This window comes from Lacerta agilis, chromosome 7 (genome assembly GCF_009819535.1).
Source record: "Lacerta agilis isolate rLacAgi1 chromosome 7, rLacAgi1.pri, whole genome shotgun sequence".
Lineage (NCBI taxonomy): Eukaryota > Metazoa > Chordata > Lepidosauria > Squamata > Lacertidae > Lacerta > Lacerta agilis.
This window is the reverse complement of record NC_046318.1, coordinates 63,736,735-63,761,760: the sequence shown is the minus strand read 5'-3', so window position 1 is coordinate 63,761,760 and position 25,026 is coordinate 63,736,735. Positions and strand designations below refer to the sequence as shown.

The following is a 25,026-nucleotide window of genomic DNA, read 5'->3' as shown; positions in this document are numbered from 1 at the left end:
GACACTGTGGAGTGACATTGGCTGCCCTGGGCAGGAAAACAGGACAGGCTGTACAAATGAAAATGAGAATATAATATCCTGGTCAAGGCTTGATCATTTAATGGGCTATTGTTATGCTCAGCACACGATAAGGCACAAGAAGGCAAAACTTTTAATATGCCTAGGCAGTGGTAAATGTTGCAGGGAAGGGCACCCATGACTGGAGCCAAATAGCCTGCAGTTTTGTGACCCTCCTCTGGGGTGGTGAGATGGTTCTCTTAAGAATATATTAACACAGTTTTGAAACTAATCTGCATAAGGTGCCAGATTCAATTTAAAAGTGTCAGAATACCTTCAAGTTTTTAGCAGCGAGAAAGCTGGGACTGAAGTACCTGAACCGAGGTTAAATGAATGGTTGAAGTCGACCTCATTAGTGATATCTCACTGAAAGCAAAATGTTGTCTGAGGAAACTGGCAACTTGTAATATATAGTTGGGGACTTGTAGTTTGTTGTCTCCAATCTCAGCTGCATTACCTACCACTGACCATCTCTATCAGATCTCACCACCCTATTCAATGAGACTTACTCCAAGTTAACCCCCTGCTGTTTGTGTCTGTCCCTTTTGTAAATATAAATTTCAAAGGTATTTACACAGTGAAATTGTAGCCAGGGTGGGAGCCACCATTGTTAGACCAGAAGTAACTTTTCTTCTGACTTCCCACCCTAAAAACAAATCTTCCCTTTGAATATACCGAGTTGTTAAAAAGTACTGTCCAAAGTACTGTCCTTCTCCAATCCAGAGGTCAATGTGCAGTCTTGCAAATAAGGGTCCTTTTCACAAGTGGATACCCCCATCCACTTTAACGAAGGGAGCAGCTCTATACAAACATCCCTTTGCACATCTGGGGCTATTGAAGCAACTGAGAAATCCTTTGCAGGTATAGAAGTTCATTGAATGCATTGGATTTCATACCCCTACAAAACACTGCTGGATCAGGATTATATTATTTGCCTTTCATATCCAAGAGATGTACTGGCATTTTCTGGCAGGGAGATTAACCTTTGTGTATTATTTTTTTAAAAAATGTACTGCATTTATTTATTGCTTGAGTGCCACAAATCTCTGAGAATTCAGCACCCAATTTGAGCAAGCGGGCGATGCATCAAGGGTGTTTTAATACAGGAACACCTCAAAAGCATTAAGGACATTGTCAGAGGGGACTGAGAGTGTGAGAAAAAGGAGCCGGGATTAGGCAGATCAAGTCATGGTTTCTTGGGTCATGTCTGAGACTGAAACTTGGCTTAATGCAGGCATAGGCAAACATGGCCCTCCAGATGTTTTGGGACTACAACTCCCATCATCCCTGACCACTGGTCCTGTTAGCTAGGGATGATTGGAGTTGTAGTCCCAAAACATATGGAGGGGCAAGTTTGCCTATGCCTAGCTTAATGTGAGCACAGGTCTCCAACATTGGCCATGGCCAACCAGGTGGCTCTGGGAAGCTCAGGTAGTGAGTGTGTTAGAGGTAGCAATTCCCTATAGTCTGTTCCACTCACTATCAGTTATTGACAGGCCTGTCTCTCCTGAATTTGTCTAATCCTTTAAAAACCCTTCTAAGCTAGCACAATTATCATCTACTGCCTAACAAAAGCACTTCCTTTTGTTTGTTCTCTTCTGTTCTCCTTCCTCTGTTTCCCATCCAAATTGCTCTTGCGGCAATTCCTCAATAGTAATATGTGCATTCATTGCCAGTGGAGCCATGAGTCTTTTCTCACAGTAAATGAGCAGAGATGTACTAGAAGGGCATGCTGCTATTATTACGGCTGAATGGCTTGTGTTTCTGGGACTATTGCCCAGTAATAATAATAAGCAAACCTGGAGTGGAGCAGAGAAAGAGTGCAGGCTGCCAACCTAATTATTCAATCAAAGAGTTTTGCTTGAAAATATGGTCTCCCTCCTGTGCCAGTTTAAGGAAATGGCAGCAGCGTTCTGGCTTTGGAGCTGCAGAAGGCTTACAGGTGGGCGGTATTAAACATTAAGGGCCAAAGAAAATGGGCACTTCTTCTGAAGGTTTCATACCCTTTTCAGGCAGCCTTCCCACAAACAAAAAAGAGAGAAATATTAATATACCTAAATATAAACCTGCCATTCCCAGTCCACATGCCAAAGACTGCCTTCATTATGCTGTAACCTAGGGATAGAGCATCTCTGGTCCTCCAGATGTTGTTGGACTACAGTTCCCATCCTTCTTGCCTATTGACCTTGCTGTCTGGGGCTGATGGGAACTGGAGTCCAGCAATCTCTACAGAACACAGGTTCCCCTACTGTAACCACATCCCCTCAATGTCCCTTTAAATATTAAGGCTCCATTTATAGAACAGTTGGAGAAGCTTTGGACATGATTGACACGTTTAGGTGGGTGTGCAGAAAGTGAAATTTCCCCATTTCACACTTCTCTGCTGCATGCAAAACAGAGCATCAGATCTCTCCCAGTAATTAAATGCGCAACATAGGAAGCTGCCTGGGTCAGAGCGTTGATCTACCTAACTCAGTATTGTCTACACTGACTGGCAGCGGTCTTCCAACATTTCAGACCAGGAGTCTTTCCCACTCCTACTGCAGATGCTGTGGATTGAACTTGGGACCTCCTACATGCAAAATGGATGCTCAGCTACTGAGCCATGGCCCTCCCATGGGTTTCAGTTCTTAGAGATACCGGTAACTTGGAAATCCAACCCTGGGGAAATTTGTGCAGAAGGAAGGGGACTCCCCAGCTGGTTCCTCCCACCAGTCAATGGCATTGGGCTTATTCTGATTGGATACCAGTGTGTCCAGTTCACATGATCAAGCAGCTTGCTGTTTGGCACTTGTGTGCACATGTGAGTGCACATACAGCAACTTCTTATTTATTTAGAACTTTCTTACCTGCTTTTCAGCTGAAAAGACTCCCATCGGACTGGCTTATAGGTGGGATTTTCACAACGCCATGCTGGTGTTGCAGCATAATCTTTTGCAATAACCAGACAAGAGGCACGATGATTGAAACCGAAGGAATTTCATATGAAACAACTCAGTGGTGCTGGCCAGCATACCTAAGATTTCCCCATGTGCCAGATCCAATTGAATTTTTACATATGATGATGAACATGGGGTCTTCATGCTCAAACAAGTGTCAAAGTGTTGGTGCTGACCTTTAAAGCCCTAAACGGCCTCGGCCCAGTATACCTGAAGGAGTGTCTCCACCCCCATTGTTCAGTCTAGACACTGAGGTCCAGTGCCGAGGGCCTTCTGGCAGTTCCCTCCCTGCGAGAAGTGAGGTTACAGGGTACCAGGCAGAGGGCCTTCTTGGTAGTGCCCCCCACCCAGTGGAATGCCCTCCCTTCAGATGTCAAGGAAATAAACAACTATCTGACTTTTAGAAGACATCTGAAGGCAGCCGTTTAGGGAAGTTTTAATGTTTGATGTTTCATTGTGCTTTTAATTCTACTCGGAGCTGTCGAGAGTGGCTGGGGAAACCCAGCCAGATGGGTGGGGTATAAATAAGTTGTTGTTGTTGTTGTTATTATTATTATTATTATTATTATTAATTATCCAACACTGTCAAGGGAAAAATATTTTTGCACAAGGAACTACCGTGTTTCTCCTAAAATAAGACACCGTCTTATATTTTTTTTTCGCTCAACAAAACACAGTATGGCTTATTTTCAGGGGATGTCTTATTTTAACTGCGTCACATCGGTACGCTGCATAGCCACGCCTCTCCAGGCTGTTTTAATGGGAGGTACCACGTCACTATGGCTTATTTTCGGGGTATGGCTTATTTTTGGGGAACGGCTTATATTTCGCAAATGCATAGAAATCCTGCTATGGCTTATTTTATGGCTATGTCTTATTTTGGGAGAAACAGGGTATGAACTATCAACGAAGCAGAATTCAGCACAGTAACTTAAACTCATCCATTGCCTAACACAAGACTTGGATAATACTTTCTGGATTTAGTCTACATATTGCTGCTTTTCTGCTCCCAGTCTGCAGGATCTCTCTCTCTTTTTAAACTGAGGACTTACAAACAATGCATTGTCCCTTGGCTTAGCCTTAATGCAGTCCAATGCCCCCATTAAGAAGGAACGTGTTGGGTCACGTGCTTGCATTCCCATGGCCATTGGGAAATCCATTGCAACCCTATGGCCATTGGCAAGGAACCGATGGATTTCACTGGGCATTCATTTGAACATGCCCCCTTCCCTCTGATCCAACGGCCTTTCGGTGTCATTCTTTTCTATTGTGTCCTCCGTCAGTATTGAAAGAGTTAAATGGCAGGCTGCCGCAGCTCAAACAGGAGGTAGGTGGGGCTGGGATATACGAAACACACAAGCAGCCTTCAAATCTACTCTTGGCGCTGCTGCAGAACTGTCCACAGTTACTTGCAATATTTCCCTCCCTCCCGCAAAAATAATAAAAGGAAAATACCCAAGCAAATAAACACATAAATAAATAAATAACACCCCCACCCCAATCTCAGCAGAGGTTCTCTCTTTCGTCAAGAGCTCTTTAAAGCACCTGTGAACTTCCGGGCAAAAGAAAACAGCAACCACTTCTCTCCAAAAACAAACAGTCCTTTCTTCTTACTCCTCCTCCTCCCCAAACAATCGTAGACCAGGAAGTGGGAGAAAAGTCTGAAATCCGGTCTCCCTTGCTGCGATCGCTGATGGCGTTGCTTGGGGCGACCCGATCCGAGGCGCGCAGCTGAAGACCCCCGGAGAGCGTTTCCAAAAGGTCGCCTTGACAATGGCCAAGGCGCGCTTGGTGCAAAACGCCACCCTCGCGCGTAAAGAGAGCAGCGGCGGGTTTCTTTCCAGCGGGTGGTACTACTCAAACCAGGTAAGCAAAATGTTACACAGAAGTCTTCACTTCTGCCCTAAATAATAGACTTTTAGGGCCAGAATTGTGCATTTGGCACACAGATAAATGTTTAATGTTGGCCAGTAAAACAACAAGAAGACCTCCGCAATTCCCTACTGCAAGAAAGCCTCGTTTTCTCCCTCTCTTAGCACTCAGCACCATAAATGTATAGTCAACTTTATATACAGGACTCTTACATCAGAGAGGTGGTTGTGACGATGCTATAGGGCACAGGAGAACCATGAACTCTTTGGAGGAAGGGTGCGGTAAGTGTGTGAACCTCGTGGGGCAGTGTGCAAAAACCAACTGGGACACCAGAAACAACGAGAAGCTGTTTTCAGAGAGCTAGTGGAAATGTTTCAACATCAGGGGGTGGCTGTGGTAGCTTTTCTGTGGGGTGATAGGAATGCCCGAGATAAGGAACCAGTGATGTCAGATGTTGCGCCCTGTGGAATTGGGCGCACCTGGGGAAAGGTGTGGAATATTTCCCTCACCTTCCCTTTCTATGGGTGGTAACGTTCTGCTCGCAAGGCAGGCCTACTACCACTGAGCTACAGCCCTTCCCTGAGGCAATGACTTACCTGTAGTTCAAAATGATGTAGCCAATGAGAAAAACATTTCTCCTCTTCGTTCCCCAGGCGAAAGTGGTTTTGCTACCCTGACAGCATAAAGTATCGGTAGATACAAGGAGGTGACAGTGGCAGTGTATGGCAGCTGTCTCCTCCAGAAATGCTTAGTAAATGAAACACATGATGTGGCATCATCGCAGCGAGTGTTCCCCGTTCTCTTGCAAGGGGCAGACAGTGAGCTGAGGTGGGGGAAATGTTGCGTGCTATGATGTCAGGTCACACCACTTTTGTTTTACTGGATATTACCATGGAGATGCATGGGAACGATGTGGTTGGCCATAGCTATGTCTACTCTGTAATGTCTAGTTAAGCCTTCAGTAATTCTTAGGACAGTAGAACCTTGGATTATTACCAAATGCTAATCAAACTGTAGAATGTGAGTAAACAACATTAGCTTTTTGAGATCAACTTTCTCTGGACCCAAAATGCGAACAATGGCTCCAAGAGAGAAGTTTTTTCGATGGCTAACCCCTCCATCTTGGGGACTTATCAAAAGTCTGAGATCTAGTTCCACCCAGGTTGAGGTCACATTGCTTTGAATGGGAGTTCAGCACATGCTTAACCCTTGCTCATTAAAACCAGCAGGATGTAAATGTACTTAAATTTGTCTGGATTATGCCCACAGTATTACTTTTTAAATCGAAATTGGCATTTTATCTTCTTGGCTTTATCTTGTTTTTATTGTTCCTTTGTAATTATTGTGACATATGTTATTATTCTGAACTTCAGTCCATTGGGATGGGGTGTAATATACATGAAATAATTTTTTGTGATGGTCTAGAGAGGTTGTTTAAATGCACATTTGGTGACTATTGTGTTGCCAGAGGAGCTAGGAAACGCTTGCATTTAGTATACATACATTATTCCGTTGGTATTTCTGTTAATGCAAAGCAGAAACAAGAAACAACCTCCCTTTAGATCTCAGATTATTTGTAGAGAATTCGTGAGAAAGCTTAATTGCAATATTTATTACACCAGATCTTATTATGTGTGTATTTATTATTTATCTTCCATGATCCTCAAAGGTGCCGCTATTAGTTACATAAGCTTTTTTAGGTGCCTTGCCCTTTTTATTGTTGAAAATGATGTTGTGGTCTTAACCAAACCACACCTGATGAGGTGCTTCTCTTTTTATGATAGCACAGCGTGGTACTGCCCTAAATTTTTCTTGTTTGCTGTTGCTTTGTTACCTATAGGTGATCTTCAACATTAGTAATACTCAGAGTAGACCCACTGAAACTGAAATCACTCCAGTTGATTGATTTCAGTGGGTCTGTTCCAAGTATCATTGGATATACATAGTCCTTGTGGATTGGTAAATAAATATACAAATCCAGCAGTTAACACAGCTATATAAAACTTTCACCCTGGGCATTTCAAATATTCTAACCTTGGTTTATTTCAAGCCAGCTAATTTTTCTCTCTCTCCAAACTTATATAAAATTTCTCAATGGTCCTTCAGAAAGGGTTCAGCCTTGATATTTTTACGTGTCAAATCTTGTAAGGTACCTTATATTCAGCAAAAGCTGGAGGACTTAAGCAATGCAAAACTAAAGCTGGAATTAATCCAGGGCTGTTGTTGTTTTTCCTTTTAGGTGGTGCTTGGATTTAAACTGATCTGTTGCTTTTGAAATATAGTTAGGAGTCTAGGAAGTGTGACAGAACACAGATATTTGGCATGGAACCTTGATATTCTCTCTAGAAGTGCCTTCGTATTCGGTCATGCTTAAGCCCATTTCCGCCAGCAGAAATAAATATCCATAACAGGATTAAAACCCCAAAGTATCAAGTTTCCCGTGTCACTGGTGTGATGTGGTGTCAAAGGAGAATGTACCTTTTCTCGGGGGGTCACTTCCATGACAAGTGAAGCATTCTTGGATTGTACAGCCAATTTTGATTCAGTACTGTCCAGTGGCACACCATCGTGGACTGACGTTCATCTGGAGTGTAGGCTCAGCTGCACTGCACTGGTGGACCCTATCCATTACATCAGAGCCTACTGGGTTAACTGCGGCAGCCAGGCAGTGTCTCTTCCATCAGGCTGGAAGCATATATGAGCAGTAGGATATATACTGCCTAAATCATCTCTTGTGTATATGTATAATGTTGGCGCGATGAGAAAGGCCTGTTACGCTGCCATGCCAGGAGTGGGGAAACCTGTGGCTCTCTAGATGTTGTTGGCCTCCAACTTTCAATAGCTACAGCCTCATGGCCAATCGCTCAGGATGATGGGAACTGTAGTTCAGCAACATTTAGAAGGCCACAGATTTCCCATGCCTGTGCTATCTATATCACTTTGTATTGACATTATGGAAATGTGGCTATTTGGGTAACATCGTGAGAGTCAACGGCATGGTTTTTAAAGTTTTTTTTATGACCGCATATAGCATAAAAATATTGAGTGTGCTGTTGGTGAGAAACAAGTGGGATCTGTAACAAAAATGCTGTAAGTGATTTCATTGAGTCATGCCCTTTCTCTGGTTCTTCATCCCTATTGCTATAGAACCTTTGGCTATAAAACTATCTTTAGGGAGCTGTTTGAGTAGCCTTAGAGGAAATGAGCAGTCAATCTTGGAAAGGTTTCGTTTCAACCTTAAGCAGTGAAGCTAAGTTTATCTGAACAGTATGTTAGAAGTTTAGGATTGGAGCATGCTAAAAAAAATATCCACCCTCTTGAAGCAGAGGTTGTCTAGCAGGCACGTCCAACAGGTAGATCGTGATCTACCGGTAGATCACTGGACGTCTGTGGTAGATCACTGGTAGATCACTAAGGTAAAGGTAAAGGGACCCCTGACCATCAGGTCCAGTCGTGTCCGACTCTGGGGTTGCGGCGCTCATCTCGCTCTATAGGCCAAGGGAGCCGGCGTTTGTCCACAGACAGCTTCCGGGTCATGTGGCCAGCATGACAAAGCTGCTTCTGGCGAACCAGAGCAGCGCACGGAAACGCCGTTTACCTTCCCGCTGGAGCGGTCCCTATTTATCTACTTGCACTATGATGTGCTTTCGAACTGCTAGGTGGGCAGGAGCTGGGACTGAGCAACGGGAGCTCACCCCGTGGCAGGGATTCGAACTGCCAACCTTCTGATCAGCAAGCCCTAGACTCTGTGGTTTAACCCACAGCGCCACCTGGGTCCCTGGTAGATCACTGGCTCCCCCCAAAGAAGCTCAACGACTTTGGTTCCCCTAAAAAAATGCTCACCCCCCCAAAACAGGGCTTTCCTCCCGCCTCAGAAAATCTCAACAACTTTGACCTGAACCCCTTAAAATGGGGCTTTCTCCTCCCTAAAAAAAGCTTAACAACTTTGACCAGAAAGGGGTAGATCACTGCCCGTTTTTAACTCTGTGAGTAGATCGCAGTCTCTTCAGAGTTGGCCACACCTGGAATGCATCTCTTCAGATGGACAGAGTAACTATAGTGTATTGGCGTCTGAAGTAGCACCATTGTATAAATATTTCCCTTACATTGCTCTGCTGCCTTGTGATTTTAAGGACTTAGAGAAAGAGAGCGAGAGGATGGCTGTTACAAAACAGCCTGTTTAGATCTGTTGCCCTAAGCTGCATTAGAAGGAAGGTATAGAAATGTGCCGTACAGTTGCAGGAGCGTCCTGCAGCCAATCGGAAGCTGTGCCAGACATTCGGCTTCCGAAAATTGTTCGAAAACCAAAACACTCACTTCTGGTTTTCGATCATTCGGGAGCCGAAACGTTCGAGTTCCAAGGCGTTCGGCAACCAAGGTACGACTACTTTAAATGTATCTCTCCTTGTAGTTTAAACCAAATTGAAAAGTTTCTACATGTTGTTATATACTGTCCTTTATATATTTCTTTGAGAAAGCAATATCTGGGACAGATTTGTATACCGTTACGAAAACTGCACGTTTTCCTTTGGCAATAAAGTAATTGATGAGATAATAAAATTCTATAGAGAGAACACTGTGTTTTGCCAAGTTGATTCAGAATCTTAAGCTTACGCTGGTTTTGCATACTTTTAGTCAGATTTGCATAATTTATATTATTTTTCGTTTTAGTATTTTCTAGAAATCCAGAACTCTTTTATTTACTTATTGAATTCACATCCTGCACTCAGAGGCGTAGGAAGGTCAGGTGGTACCTGGTGCAGAAAATTTCTTATCACCCCCCATTGATTCCCCCCCCTGCAAAAATGGTTTTACGTTATTTCATATTTTCTTACAAAGGAATAATAACAAGTAATAATAATAAAAAACTTTTATTTATATCCTGCCCTTCCCCGCCGAAGTCGGGCTCAGGGTAGCTAACATCAGATACATAACATTGGTATCAAATCAAACAATAATTAAATTACCTCCTAAAAACATCTCAAAATCAAATTAAAGTCTAATTAGATGGCTTTCCACAGGGTTAGGGTTGGGAACAGTAAGTGCTCCACTGAACTGAAATTTCAGCCTTCATGACATAGGAAAACAGCCAAGTAATCAGCTATTTTGGTGGAGGAGGGTCAAGATATTAACCGATATGCATGAAATTTCATATATAGCTATATAATCCCTAGTATAGTAAGATAAGACCTTTGGAGCAGACATTTTTTTAAAAAAGTTTTTTATGAACCGCCCTAGTAGGGCAAAACAAAATAAAAAAATTCCTTCCAGTAGTACCTTAGAGACCAACTACAGTGGTACCTCGCTAGACGAATGCCTCGCTAGACGAAAAACTCACTAGACGAAAGGCATTCGCTAGCGAAAGGCTGTCTCGCAAGACGAATTTTCCTATGGACTTGCTTCGCAAGACGAAAAATTTCCGCGATTCCCCCCCGTCAAACCGCTATTCCCCCGTTGGTGATTCGCAAGACGAAAAATTCGCTATACGACAGCACTCGCAGAACGAATTGATTTCGTCTTGCGAGGCACCACTGTAAGTATGTTCTTGGTATGAGCTTTCGTGTGCATGCACACTTCTTCAGATAATTGTTCCTTGATAATTTGTCACCCCTCCATCATGGAACATGGGGCGGTCCGCCCCCTACGCCCCCCCTTGCTACGCCCCTGCCTGCACTTTCTCCCAAAGGAGTCCAGGGTGGCAAACCACAGATAAAATAATACAATTAAAAATCATTTAAAAAAAGAAAATAGTTAAAGCAAATAAAAATATGTGAAACAATCACAGATTTTCCCACCCAATAATTTCAAGTTGCTAGGAGCTGTATATTTTAGCCACTGAATACCTGGGGGTTAACAAGAATGTTTTAAAATTCCTCCTGAAAGTCAGTAATGAGGGAAGGAGACACATCTCACCAGGGAGGGAATTCTACAAATGGGGAAGCACCTCTGAGAAGACCTAGCCAATGGGGAGCTTCCAATGAGAGAGGACTGCACCCCAATTGGTTCCATTGCTGAACTGCTCCAGTATGTTGGCATGACTATTTTTTTATTTACAGAACAAGAACAACCAATTCTACTTTCTGCATGATTTGGGCGTGGGGTGGGAATCAATGTTGGCAGCTCCTTAGGATTCTCAGTCTTTTTTCTTCTTTTTCAATCATTTTCTTTGTGGGCAAGATGGGGGAAATTGGGGAGCTAGTATTCAAGATGCATACTGTAGATGAATATTCAACATGTCTCGGGTACTTTTACAATTTAGGCTCTGCTGTTAGGATATGGAAGAGTGTTTGTAAGTAGCAGGCAACATAGTAGCTCAGCCCTACCCTTGAAAGAGCAGGAAGTATTGCAACCCCAATACCCAGCAAGTTGTTATTTTATAAATAAATGAAAATGTGTGCATACCTATTTGCCTGCTGCTCCACTAATTATCTGTATTACTGTACACAAATGTTTTGTTTCTGCAGACTTTGCTCTTAGGCGTCTTGTTGGCAATCGCAGGAAACATTCTCATTAGCATCTCTTTGAATCTGCAGGTATGAAAAATCTCCTTTGTATGGTGGGCTGTAATGAGATCTAAGCAGCAAACTGTGTGCACAGGCTTCCAGCCATAATATTTAATGTTGGTTAATAGCGCACTTACATAACACAGCACTGAGCTACTGATTACCTTACAATATGCTTTGAGTTTTATTTCTCTGTTCAGGCATAAAAGCACACTTAAAGTTCTGCGACTTTTATATTTAATGCGTTGATATTTGACTACACAACTTAGTTTCAACCTTCTTCCTGTGAATCGTATTTAGTATTGTGATTTATTTGGGGTTTTTTGTATGCTAGGCAAAAGTTCCTAAGCATAGGAGCCACCATATCAAATTTCCATATAAACAAGAGCCACATCCCTGTCCTTCCTTAACAGTTGCCACATTTCCTTCTCTTCGGTCCCTATACTTTGCCCATATTAAGACAAAACGTCTGAAAGTGAGCTGAGCGTTGGCTTGCAGCGCAGAGCAGTGATCGGATTACCACCCTTCCATGAAATCAATGCTCACCACGCACTCAGTAATCCTTGTCCCACAGTAAAGATATTTTGACTACCAATTTGAATGTTACAGTTCCCATGTGGAAGCCAATGGAAATTGATTCTGTATGCGAGCGCTTGGCTTAATCGCTCTACCATTTGAAAGCAGCTTTTCATATTGCCACCATCCCCTCTCTTTCCAGTGTTCAGATTGTTGTTGTTGTTGTTATGCTGCGTTCCTCACCAAGGTGACCCAAAGCAACTTACCAAAATAGTATAAACACTATGACCAATTATAACAAAACGCAACCAATAAAAGCCTAAAAAAAGCACATGTATGCAAATAGAAGTCAGGTCTTACAGATCCTGCACCACTAAAAGAGGCCACAAAATGTAGAATTGTCGGGTTGGAAGGGAGCACAAGGGCCACCTCAAGTCCTTGCAATGCAGGAAACTTTTGCCCAACATGGGGCTCGAACCCACAACCCCGGGATTCAGAGTCTCATGCTGTACCGACTGAGCAATTCCAGGTTCAAATATCTGAAGCCATTCAAATTAAGGACCAAAATCCTGGGTAAAAAGGAAATGTTTGCCTGGCAGCTAAAAACAAAACAAAACAAAACAAAACAAAACAAAACAAATGTCTCAGGACATGTCTCCTTGTGGAGAGCATTCCACAAGTGGGGAGCCACCACTGACAAGGCATGTTCTCATGTTGCCATCATTCTGCCCATTTAGGGCCAGGTATGTGTATGAAATGGAGGGCAAATCAGAGAACTGCATGGGGTCCACTGTGTCCATCAAGAAGCTGTGCCCCTTCTGTAGCAGTTTAGTATAGTAGCTGATTATTGCTTTTCATGAGTAATATGATTTTTGAAAGCACTATCTCAGAGCTTATCCAGACTTACCTTTTGCCCCACTCTTTGCAGGCACAGGTCCACACTTAAAAGCTCTGTGTCTGAGCAATTTGGGGTGTGGTTTTTTTTTGCTCCAAGCTTTCCCTGTGAAGACCCACTCTTTAAAGCTACATTGGAGCAAATGCCAATTCAGGTTTTCTGCAAATGGATGTTTCCTCTGATTGAGCTTTAAAGAGTAGATTTTCACAGGGAAAGCCCCAGGGCAAAAGAAAGAATTGCTCCAATATGGAGCTTTTAATCCTGGACTGTGCTTGGAAAGAGTGGTAAGTCTGGAGAAACCCTCAACAAATCACAGACAGTCCTAATGACTGATTGTGTGAACCGAGTTTCCTCTGTCCAGATCTACATACAAATCTAAATAATTCCATTTAGAGCTTGCTGCTAAAGAAATCAAATATTAATTTTGGTCATTTGGTGGTCTCTTTGTATTTCTGGTTACATGCAGTTTCCCACCTTCCCCACTTACTGTAAGTGAAGCTAATGTCTTATCAGTCTTATTCAGACTGGCACCTGGCCAGGTCTTTCATTCTTTTTGGTTTCTTGGCGTTGACACCTGGACATCCCTAAGAATTCGAAGAGTTTTCTGAAAAATTCATTATTTTGAAAGTAGCTCCAAAGTCATGCATTGCAAACCACCTACACAGAATGCTAACTTCAGCTCATGCTGTCATTTTTATTCCAGGAGTGTTTATTTAGGGACTGGAGATTTATATAATTTCTTCAGCACTGATAGCAGGATGCACAAAGCTTCTGCAATGCCATATTGATGTCAAGTACAATATCTGTTACATGCATGCAAACTCATGTCTTTCATTCCCATGTTCTCCGTCATATCTAACTTTTAGAAATACTGTCATCTTCGACTCATGCGTCAAGGCAGTCAGAAGCCCTTTTACAGAAGCAAGCTTTGGTGGTTCGGCATTATACTCATGGGGACTGGAGAAATTGGGAATTTCGCCGCCTACGGATTTGCTTCAGTCATGCTCATTGCTCCATTAGGAAATGTGGCTGTCATAGGTAAGATGACCCGACCCCCAACCCCATCCCTTATTCATTGTCAAAGAACGAGACACAAGTAACTCACACAGTTCAAAGTTGGGGTTAACTCTTTCTTACCAAAAACACAACTTCACAGGCTCAGCTGAGTGTCAGGTCTTATGAGCAAAGCAGCTCATCCATGGTAGGTCTTCCCACAGCTGCCTTAAGTCTCCTCTTCTCCAGAGGTTTTTTTCCAAGCAATCAGAGACTATGCCTGTGTGCAGCCAAGCTCTCCTCCGCCTTTTTCATGCCTCTTCTGGTTCTGAGAGTCAAGGAGGAGGGCAGGAGAGGGAGACCCTCATGACTTTTCACCAGTCCGACTCATTCCTGCCTCTTGGTTGCCTCCCTCCAACTCTCTTGCTTCAACTTCACCTTCTGCTTCTGAGCCTGGACTTCTCTCTGCCACAGATTCTCTCAGCTCACTGAGCCCTGTTACGTCTTTATCTTCCAACACCTCCTCTTCCCAGTCTTCTCCCCCTGAGCACTCATTGTTGTCCCGCCACCACTCCCTGGGATTTGAGCCTTCGTCCCTTGGTGGTTCCCCAGCTGGTTCCTCCCACCTTTCCTCTGTGACATCCATCAATATTTTTCTTTAAATTATTTGAGATAATTGCACAAATGGTTAAGGAAAGTTAAGAGACATATAAGAGAGATCTCTGGAGAGAGAGATTTGCTAGAACAGGAAGTATTCCAGTGGAAGGGATGTGCTATAAAATCCCTGTGCTTTTTAATATTATAACACTGACTTGGATTCCAAGATGCTGTTGCATGAGCATACTGGATCATGGGACAGAACAGCTTTCCCCAATATGGTGCTTTCCAGATGTTTTGCGCTACAACTCCCACCATCCCCAGCCAACATGGCCAATGGTCAGGGATGATTTGGAGGGCTGCAGGTGCCCCCATACCTGCTCTGTTTGTATAGCTTTGTACTGACATTATGAAAACTGGCTATTTGGGTGGCAGTATGGGATTCAATTGCATGGACATTTCATTCTATGTTGACTGCATATGGCGTAAAAACATTGATAGGCCTGTTAGAGAGAAACAAGTGGCACCCACAATAAAAAGGTGTAATTCATGATTCTATCCAGTCATGCCCTTTGCCATGATATTCCATTTCCTTTAACCCTCAGCTTTCTGACTCCCCCCTCCCCAAGTTGAACAGCATTTCTACTGAGCATGCGTCATCCTCCTGGGGCTGTTTTGAATTCACCACTACCATTTGTAGGGTTTCCCCCCTTAAATATATGCTGCATACTTACATACATTAAGATTTCCCAAAGTCTGCTGATAGCTTCCTCTTGTGTCTGAATAGTACCTTTTCGGACGTCATTAGTGTCTATGATGAAGATGAGTTCTCATGACTATTTCCAGCTGTGACAGATGTGGAAAAGCCAATTCTGGTCTGATATCTGACTGCTTCAGCCTGTACCAAAACAAATTCTGCTTTTTGCTATGTCACAATTACGTCAAAGCACTGCATGGCAATGGGGTGCAAATCACTGGCTCCATATAGACTGGAGTAGCTACAATTCAGCACAGAGTATTTTTTGTGTTGGGGACAGAAATGCTTGAGCAGATAAACCCTGTGTCGGTTAGATAATCGTTATAGCAACTGTCTCGGTACCTTGGTGATATTTGAAAGACCCAGCGTCAGTTTCAGGCCTAGTTTTTCCACACAGAGTATAAGAATATCAGGGGGAAAGTTTTCCCTTTCTCCCAGTGTGGGGGCTGTTGTTTTTTTTTATACCAGAGCATTCAGTCATGTGATCCCCATCCCTCCCCAACCACAGTCTGAAGTGGTACCAGTGAGACAGAAGTCTACCACCATGAGGCATCATTGAGACAAGTAATTTATATTCTAGATGGGTTCATTTCCCCCTGCCTCAACACACACAGGCTATTTTTCAGTCAGAGAGCTGCAGTTTTACAAGATGTTGCTTGGATACTAGCACTTTCTGCTCACGAAAGCTGTCATCCTAATATTTCACATGAAATGGCGATCTCAAGTTGATAGGTTTCTTAAGTGCATTTCAAATAACTCCTTTTTTTTTAAAAAAAGACCTTTGCTATTATTATCCTCGTCATAATTTATACAGCCCCCAGTAGCTCGTTATAGCAATTATACTTAAATTATTTCTAGGGAGAAGAAAGTTATGCGTCCTCAGGGGGAGGTTTCCTGCTGATGAAGCAAGTGTACACACTGCTGTTTATCTCTTTTTAATCCCTTGACAGCATTTGAAACAGGACACTGATTTTAACAAATGTTTTGCAATGCTTGGAAGAACCACATGTGAGTTTTCTGCTGCAAATGCCATTTTCTTCATTGGCTGTTTTTATGGGTCATTGACAGAATGGAAATATGCTAGATTTACTTTTATTTTTTTTGAGAACAGCAGAAACTTTTTTAAATGTTCCATTAGACAAAAAAAAAAACTTTCTACAAATACAACACTAGCCCATTGGGTAGTGGGTTGCACCAGGATATTTGTCTGTGCTGTTTATTTGTACTACCTCAGGATTTTAACCACTTCATTTTGCTGCATTTGTAAATTAAGCAAGTCTCTGTGGGGCTGAGATACTGCCCAAAAGGAACTTCCCATGGTACACCATTCACATCCCTGTTGTGTGACGCGTATATGTACCACCTATGTGTACCACCTAACAAGGTCTCGTAAGAATGTTCTTGTGGTGTGACCACAATGAAAGGGAATTAAATTCTGTTGAGCAATGGGAACCACAATGCCCCTGTCCATGTATGGCAGGGATTAGAGTTGGAAAGAAGCAGAAATCATGGCGGAAATGGCACGTATCAAAGCCTGTAAAGTCATGTGGAAGGCACTGTCGAAACTCCACAACCATTTGTTGCCAGAAGGGTGCCCAAGTTACCGGTATGTGTGCACAAGGAGAAGTGGGTAGTATTGGTGGCAGTTTAAGAGCTCCCAAATAACAGTGTTTGAGGGATGTGCTGCAGTGCTGTCAAGTATCCCGTTTCCCCCGGGATTCTCCCTTATTTCAAGCAGTTTCCTGCTGCTCTCCCTTATTTTTTATTTCCCTTAAATTTCCCGTTTTTAATGGAAGCAGCTCCTCCCCTGTTGGCCAGGAAATGGGTGGGAAGACCTCGCCTACTTGGAGAGAAAAGCCTCAGCCCTCAAAGCAAGTGGGAGCCGTTTCCCGTGCTTACAGGGGGGTGTATTCCTCCCCCTGCATCAGCCCCTATCTGTTGCCGCCAAGCCCCTCAGCCGGCCAATAGGGTTAGCTGGCGGGCGGAGCCTGGCTGCCTTTGAGCAGCTGCTGCTTCCTGTCCTGTTTTGATGGGATCAGACAAGAAGACGATGGGGCTCCATCGCGCAAAACACATGGCTGCCCTCCTCTTTGCTCCGCTCCGAGCCCGAGCCCACTTGGAGTTTACATTGCTGCTCCGCCCACTTTTGCTTCTGGCTCCGCCCACCACTGACATGTGACTGTCCCCGGGATAGGTGAGACTGCTGATCCCTTATTTTCAAAACCGAAACTTGACAGCTATGATGTGCTGTGCAGATCACTCCTTTCTCCTGTCTCTTGGATTGTAGCCAGTTTACCATGGGATTAAAAAAAAAAGTGTGTGGAAGTAAACTAGGAGTTTAGTTCCAGCACCAGGATTTGCCAGGATTATTTTGCTGATGTGGGAGCAAATGGGTTCTTTTCTTGTTATTATTGTTAAGCAATGTTACCACAGGCGACTTCATCACATTTAATATATTCTCTTATTATGTAACATTTAACAGTGACTGTTTGTTCCCCAGGTAGTGCAGTTATTTCTGTCTTATTCCTAAAAGAGTACATGAGATCCGAAGGTATATTAGGTAAGTAAGTGCTTGCTGCCAGTCTAATAATTGGAGTGTTGTTTTGATAGGGAAAATAATGCTGCTTTTCAAACACATATCTTTTAGCAACCCTCAACAGAATTTTAACAATGTGCATTAATAGCAAAATATGTTTATGCCCCCAACATTTGTCAGCTGAATATAAATATGCTTATTTTAAAATAGGTTGGAACATAGTTTTAATAATAGACAGGGACATCCAGTTTTGCTCCAAAAAAATGTTAAGTAAGCCTGGATTTTAAATCCCAAAGTCCATTGAATCTATTTTTTCTGGTAAGTTTTCTTCCTGTTCCAATTGTAGACTCAGAATTGTAGAATTGGAAGGGGCCACAAGGGTCATCTAGTCCAACCCCCTGCAGTGCAGGAATCTTTCTCCCAATGTGGGGCTCAAACCCACGACCCTGAGATTATGAGTCTCCTTCGTGACTGAGCTGTCCTAGGTAGACTTTTATCTGTATCAATTAAATGGGCATTTTCTGTTCATGCTCATGTTTTTGCTCCCAGTTTTTAAATCGGGAGATAATACTTCAATATTTTACATATTTTGATATATTTGACAACAGTAAGAGTCCTGTGAAAAACAAGACGTGATCTAATTGCTTGATCATTCTGCTCACAGCTCTTTTAGTGTTGATATTCGCATACAAGCTCTTTTTTTAATAACATTAAAAAATAGTAACTGTTTGTTCCTTTTATACTAATTTGGTTATTTCCAAGAGCATTTCAGCAATGTTTTGCTGGCACACATGATCTCAGTTGCACAAAACATTGGACTTTATGTCTGCCTCAAAAAACATTTTTGCAAATTAAATCTGCCTTGCTCTACGGTTCGTTTATTAGATATGTGACTAGTTCCAGCAGATATTTTGGTTGCTTTATGTAAGACAATCAGTCTATAGCTATTTTTGGCATTTGAGATTACTCTGGCCAATTGCTACATAAATGTTGTTGACATATTTGAGATGACTGTGATTCTCAAACTTTGTCACAATGCTTATTCCCACAGCAGCAGTTCATAGTCATAGTTCTGCTCATGTGCTCTAAAACTCAACCAGAACACTAGGATGTATTCCTGGGGAAAGTATTGTTTTCCCTCACTAACCTTCTTCAACCAACAAAAAGCTTTGGCACCAAATTCAGGAAACCAGCTGGGCAGACAAGTCATTCTGGTCTTTGTCTCCACTACGATTATGGATGGGTCTACCACAATGGGACGTGCCATTTCAAGGGGTGAAACTTGATTTTTGCAAATTTATTCAGTGAGGGGTCTTAAAAATATGTTTTGGGGTGTGAGGAATATAAATATGCTATTATTTTTGTGACTGGACAACATAATAATATGCTATTATTTTTGTGACTGGACATTCATTTGATTAAAAAGCACATCAACTACTCTTGGAAAACCAAATAATTTTAATTTTACCTCCTAAAAAAGGTTGGGTAATGCTATAAAAGTTTTAGTTTCTCTGCATAAAGCACATGCTACTAAGGATACACTGTAATCATAAAACAACATTAGAAACTAATGACATCAGTTAATAAGAAACTTAAATAAGTTTCATTAAGTCTTGCTTTGATTTGCTCTTGGACACCAGCCTCCGACTTGCTTCTTGGCCTGATTTAGCCCTCACATTTCTTATGTCCATACACCCTGGCCATTGCCTCTGCAACTTGTTTCACACACCTCTCTATAGACTGAACATGATAGTGAAACTGTGGAATTTGCATGGGCTCATCAATGAACTTCTCTATTACCTCTGTTGTAAGTTTACACGTCAAAGGAGGTTCTTATATCCTGTTAGACCAGTCTATCAGCTCCAACAGGGACAAAGCACTGGTGTTGACGGAAGGTGTCTTTCTAGACATACAAAAAGATCTCCCAGTGTTTCATTGCCTCTGCCCCTCAGGTCAATGATCTTTTGGACACCAACTCTCCTCTTCCCATTGTCATAGGAGCATGAGAGTGTATGGATTATTTCACTGAATGCATACCATGCTAAGCACCAGGCAGTTGTCAAAACAGCATCTACCACAGCCTTCTTTTGCAGCCTAACTCACCACAGCTGAAACAAGAAGTGGTGTGGGCCTTCTACTCAAGGAGTGTTTTACTTTGATGTTGAACCAGCACAAATGATGTATTCCATTAACAGTCTTTAAGTTGTTGAGGGATTTGCCTTTAAAGCCATGTTTTGAAACCCATGTGCAGCAAAACCAGTTTGCTGTTGTTAACCACCTTGAATGGCTCACTGGACCAATTTCAAGAAGGGCCAAATCCATGGGAGAGTTTCCCTGTCCTTATGACAGCATATGATCCAGTACCCATATGCTTGATCAGTCGACAGATCCCTTATGACATTGTCACTCAGTGAAGCAAGACGCTCTCTAACTGGGAGTTTGGTGGATGAAGGATCAATTTCAAATTCCGTAGCAATGTCTAGCAGTGTTACCTGTCTACTTGCTGTTAGACAAGGTCTTCCCATCAACTGCTTGGGAACAAGTGCCACAGAGGTAATTCGTTGGTGTGGAGGGCTCAAACCAGCCAGATCAGTTTACGACCAAGCTTGACCTCTATATGACATATATTAGTGCAAATAACATACAAAATGCACTACATTGCAGATAACTGCTTTCCCAAAAATGTGTATGTTAGACAAAAATTGTGTATAGTAGGGGATATTTGCACTAAAAGGCCGGTGGGTTTTCATGAGGCTGGTTTTTGTTTTAATTGTGAACTAGCATGTGGAGAACTGAATTTCAGATTAGAAAAACAGGAAACAGGGAATAACCAAAACTGACAGAATTCACCCATCCCTAGTGACGATTTGCATACTTTTTTCCTACGCAGAAGTGCTATCTGTGTGGGAACGTCTATCTTGTTTGGAGTGCCTGTCATTCGTGCAAAATGAAGAGGATGACTGGGCTCCCTGCGCAAATAAGCAAGCAGATGATGCAGGCTGTTAGTGTAATGATTGTAATTGCACAGCTGTTGTGGGCGTTTGGAGAAAGAAATTCAGTGCTGCTCCAATAGCCCTATAATATTTAGTTATTTGGTCCAAGTGATACATGGAGAATTCATCCCTCAGCTGATCATGTTCCCCTTCAGTCTTGTACACTGCACAATGTTTTAACTAGAGTTCTGGGCTGATTTATTTTATTTCTGCGAGTTTGTCTTTGCCATGGAGGTTTTTTAACAATGTTGCTGCATTCCATTGGAGTTAGCTGTACCATGGCAGATACGGTGATTGTTGGGAGGTTTGTGCAAATACATAAATATAGAACACTGTGGGGATTGTTTCCCCACCACCACCTCTAAATTGCGAGTATGCTATTATGTCCCATTGATGTTCTATGCAGTAGTCTGTGCCCCAGAAACTCACGTTCCACATTGATTTATTGATTTGTTTTATTTAATTTTTATGGGATGGGACCTCTAAAATAAAATTAAAAAGCAGCCTAGAAACCACATAGACCAATTTAAAATTGGCATTTGGCAGCACTGAAGAACACAAGACATACTCATGAAGAAAAGCACATGTCTGTGTGCACTTGCACGTTCAAGAACACTCTGACACAAGCCCACATCCTCTTTTGCATGAATGCAGTTACCACACAGCCCTTCCACGAGTGATGTAAAGAAGGAAACTGCTACCAAAGGAAGGGGAGCAGAATTCCTCAGTTTCCTGTGCTGCGATCGTTAATTTTCACACTGCTCCCCACTTCCCTTGGAAGTGATCTTGAGATATCAGAGTGCCTTCTGAAGACTCTGTGCATACGCCTTGCTGCCTGGGGAAATCCCCAGAGTCCTCAGGCTTAAGGAAGAGTTCTGGCCACTTCCAGGAGCAGTAGCTATTAGTGGTGAGAGGTAGGAGGGCAGTATAACTATCTCAAGGCATCAGAGCTGTGCTATGCAGCTACCAGCTCTGCATTCAAACAACTGCTACATATGCGGTTGCATCCTTGATTCCAGTGATATTTACTTTTCCCCAAATCCGAATGACCCCCAGCCCACAATTAAGATACCTGGCCTGGCATGTGTCAATGCTTCACATCATCCTGGCATCTAGAAGCATTATTATGACAGAGGGTTAGCATTCCAGATGATGCTAACCAGTTTGCACCAGGTAGATACAAATACTGGACAATGAGACTACCAGCATGTCAGAAGGAGAATGGGTCAATGCGTCAGTGTGTCTGGCTGCTAAGCAGAAGGTTGGTGGTTTGAGCCCACCCAGGGATGGCTGTGGACAGGATTCCTGCATTGCTGGGGGTTGGACTACATGATGCTTAAGGTTCCCTCCAACTCTACAATTCTATGATTCTATGGAATTGTGTTTTGAAATAAAGTTAAAATGCAAGCAACAAAAATCAAAAACATGCAAAGCAGAATGGAAAGACCACCAAATTAGAGGAAGGGAAGTTAATTGATTATATTATTTGGTATATCATAGGTAATCTTGGGGAGCAATATGAGTAAAACTGCCTAAGACAGTTTGGACATATATGTAGCCAAATCATAGTCAGGAAAACAAATGCTCCCATTTCTGCAGTCCTGGGAGTAAAGTCCATTGAACTTGGTGGGCCATTCTTCTTGGTGGGCAGCATAGAATTGTGCTGCCTCTATGGTTGTAATGTGACCAGGTCATAGCAGATAAATGGAGCTTGTGCATAATCATGGTCTCCTAAATTTGATCAAACTGCTGCTGTTTAGAAGGTTGTTCTGGAGACTTCCAGTTGCGTGTTTTGTAAAAATAATAATAATGACATGTTTGTCTACATGTATTTATTTTGAAAGGTGGAACTGTGACGATTGCAGGAACATTTTTGGTGGTGACATTTGCTCCACGCGTTACCCAGGAAGTCACGGCAAGAAAGATACAGAATGATTTAGTTAGCTGGCAGTTCCTGATTTATGTGGTGAGTACAATATTCATAAGTCACTGTTTGCAAGTGGGGTCTAGAACGAAACGTCACAGTGAGAAGCACTGTGGTTCTCCTTCCAGCATCCTCCAGTGTAGTCCACCTTCCCCTCTCTGCAACAATCATTTGGCATTCTGTGGCCATTGCCGTTTCCACAAGTCCACTGCTACTTTCCTGTTGTGCATGGAACGTACCATTTTCAAGCACATAACGATCAGCACTCAGAGAATGAATTCCCTCTTAGTACAGGGTAATCCAGGCACTCTTGGTTTGCGGAGTCAGAAGGTATTTTTCGTGTGGGAACCGATTGTTCTTTCGGTCAAGGATGTTGCTATTTGCTTACTTCAGCTTCTACTCCTTCCACATTCCTTGGGTCAAACGGAGTGTGAATTTAAGAGCGCCTTTCCAAACTATAGGGAAATGAGCATGGGGGGGAAAGGCGAGGCTGCCTCTGCAGTAAGCTAAATGCTAGTGTAACAAAACTTTTTTTATATACATGTAGTGTAAGTTTGGGTTTGATTTGTTTTATGTAAAATGCTCTTAAATGAGAGAGCTGGCCCAAAGATGCTGCAGTGCAGCATTCTGTACTAGCTGCAGAAACTGAATCTGCAAAGGCTGCCTTGGACATTCTAGCATTCAAGAAAGGGCGAGAGTAAATCCGTACTTTTAGAAGCATGGCTTGATGTGCTAGATGTCAAAGAGGGAGGCTCTGCTTGTGGTGGCCTTTTGAGTGGAAATGCCTGTTTATGGGAATCTTGACAGAGTGGAAAATATGATTTATGAGTCAGGAATGCATAGGATTCAGGATATACAGTAGTTCAGCACAGACCCTTCATGTCTTGTAACCCACCCCTGAAAGACAAGAGGAGTTTGCTTTTAGTTTTTTTGTGGGAGAAAGACTTCTAGGTGGATGGATTAAATGCGGCTCAAAACCGTATCTTTACTCGCATCTTTTCAGAGGTCCCTAATCTTTGGGGACTGGTGAATGCATCTGGAATTTTGATAAAGTGTCGTGGGCGCTGTCACAAAATGGTTGCTGTTCGTAAAAATGCCATTGCATTTTAAGCAGTATCGGAATCACTTCTGTGATCAACAGCATGCAATGTTTCAAACCTCAGTTTCATATTCTGGCTTGAAATTATGATTGGTGAAAGCACAGGTCTGCAACGTCTTGGTTAGTTCTATAAAGGGAAGGGAAGGGAAATTTGCATATCAGAAAAGAGGGAAGCCAGCAAGCCCATAGCACACTTAACAATTTCCTAGCCTGGAGCCAAAATATCCACTATTCTGCTTTTGTTCCACCATTATTTTAAGCAAGCGCCTTGCCCTGCCAACATGTCCAGCGTCGTTTCTTTCTCAATGAATAAAAAAACTTTCTTAAAATCGTGGACTTGTTAGGGATAAATACCTTTCCTCACCTTCTAAAGCTTTAGGCTGCAGTCCAGGGAAGCACTTAGAAAACCCATTTGAACATGTTTTCAGAACATTTACTGGCAACCTTTTTTTTTCTGCGAGAAGTAAAAAGGGGAGTTTCCAAGTGTGACTTGCTGCTCTTTATTGACTTGAACAGATTGAGGGCAGTTTTAGAATTTTAAACCTACAGTTCCAGATTTGGAAGCTGGAATACCAAGGAATGCCCATACCTGATTGGCTGTTTTATTTATGTATTTTCTTTAGGTTTTATTGTTTGACCATAAGCCATAGCAAAACTGAATATGCAGCACAGATGTCCAAAATCATAATGGAACAGAGTAATCATATAACAAAACACAGATGATTAAAATCAACTGGTTTTATTTTTTTTAAAGGAATTTAACCACATGCTTTTCTGTGCAAATGAGGAAGAGGCAGCTTTTTCAGTTACCAAACTCTCCTTACTCACAGGAAATAAAAAAAAAGTCTTCTGAAATATATATCAGTAATAAAAGTTGAAAAGCAAGGTTCCCCCGCCCCTTACATAGTGGGGGCTCTTCCCCACCTTCCCTGAGGTTCCTTAAGAAAGACTTGTGTGCTGGGAGGGAAGGCAGATGAGGCCAGGAAGCCTGTGCCATCTTGCTGCTGTAGAAGAAACCTAATTGGTAGTACTGTATTTTCCCATAGGGGAAAGGCCATAGCTGAATGCTAGAACATCTCTTTGCATGCAGGTCCTTGGTTCAATCCCCAGCATCTCTAAGTGGGGCTGGGAATATTCCCCTGCCTGATACCCTGGAGATCCACTGTCAGTCAGTGTAGGACCAATGGTCTGACCCAGTACTGTGTCCCTATGTATCTCCAGCTAAAAAGGATCAGAGAGCCGCTGCTAGTAGGAGTGCAAAAGGGCTTGGTGGACAAATATTCTTACTCAAAACAGCTTAGCCTGCAAAAGATCCTAGGTTCAGTTTTCCTTGGCATCTTCAGGT

At 42.6% G+C, this 25,026-nt stretch overlaps 1 protein-coding gene across 2 annotated transcripts in view; it reads left to right on the top strand.

Annotated features, from left to right (window-relative positions):
- The first annotated feature begins 4,519 nt into the window (after positions 1-4,519).
- The window catches only part of NIPAL2 (NIPA like domain containing 2), a 39,120-nt gene continuing 18,613 nt past the window's right edge, over positions 4,520-25,026 (top strand). Inside the window, exons 1-5 of one of the 2 annotated variants that reach the window (XM_033155635.1) lie at positions 4,523-4,862; positions 11,333-11,401; positions 13,649-13,820; positions 17,630-17,689; positions 22,503-22,624. In XM_033155635.1, the coding sequence (XP_033011526.1) occupies positions 4,770-4,862; positions 11,333-11,401; positions 13,649-13,820; positions 17,630-17,689; positions 22,503-22,624 (516 nt within the window). In that variant the 5' untranslated portion in view covers positions 4,523-4,769. Of the gene's footprint in view, positions 4,863-11,332; positions 11,402-13,648; positions 13,821-17,629; positions 17,690-22,502; positions 22,625-25,026 lie in introns of both variants that reach the window. The other variant, XM_033155636.1, reaches the window with a different exon arrangement.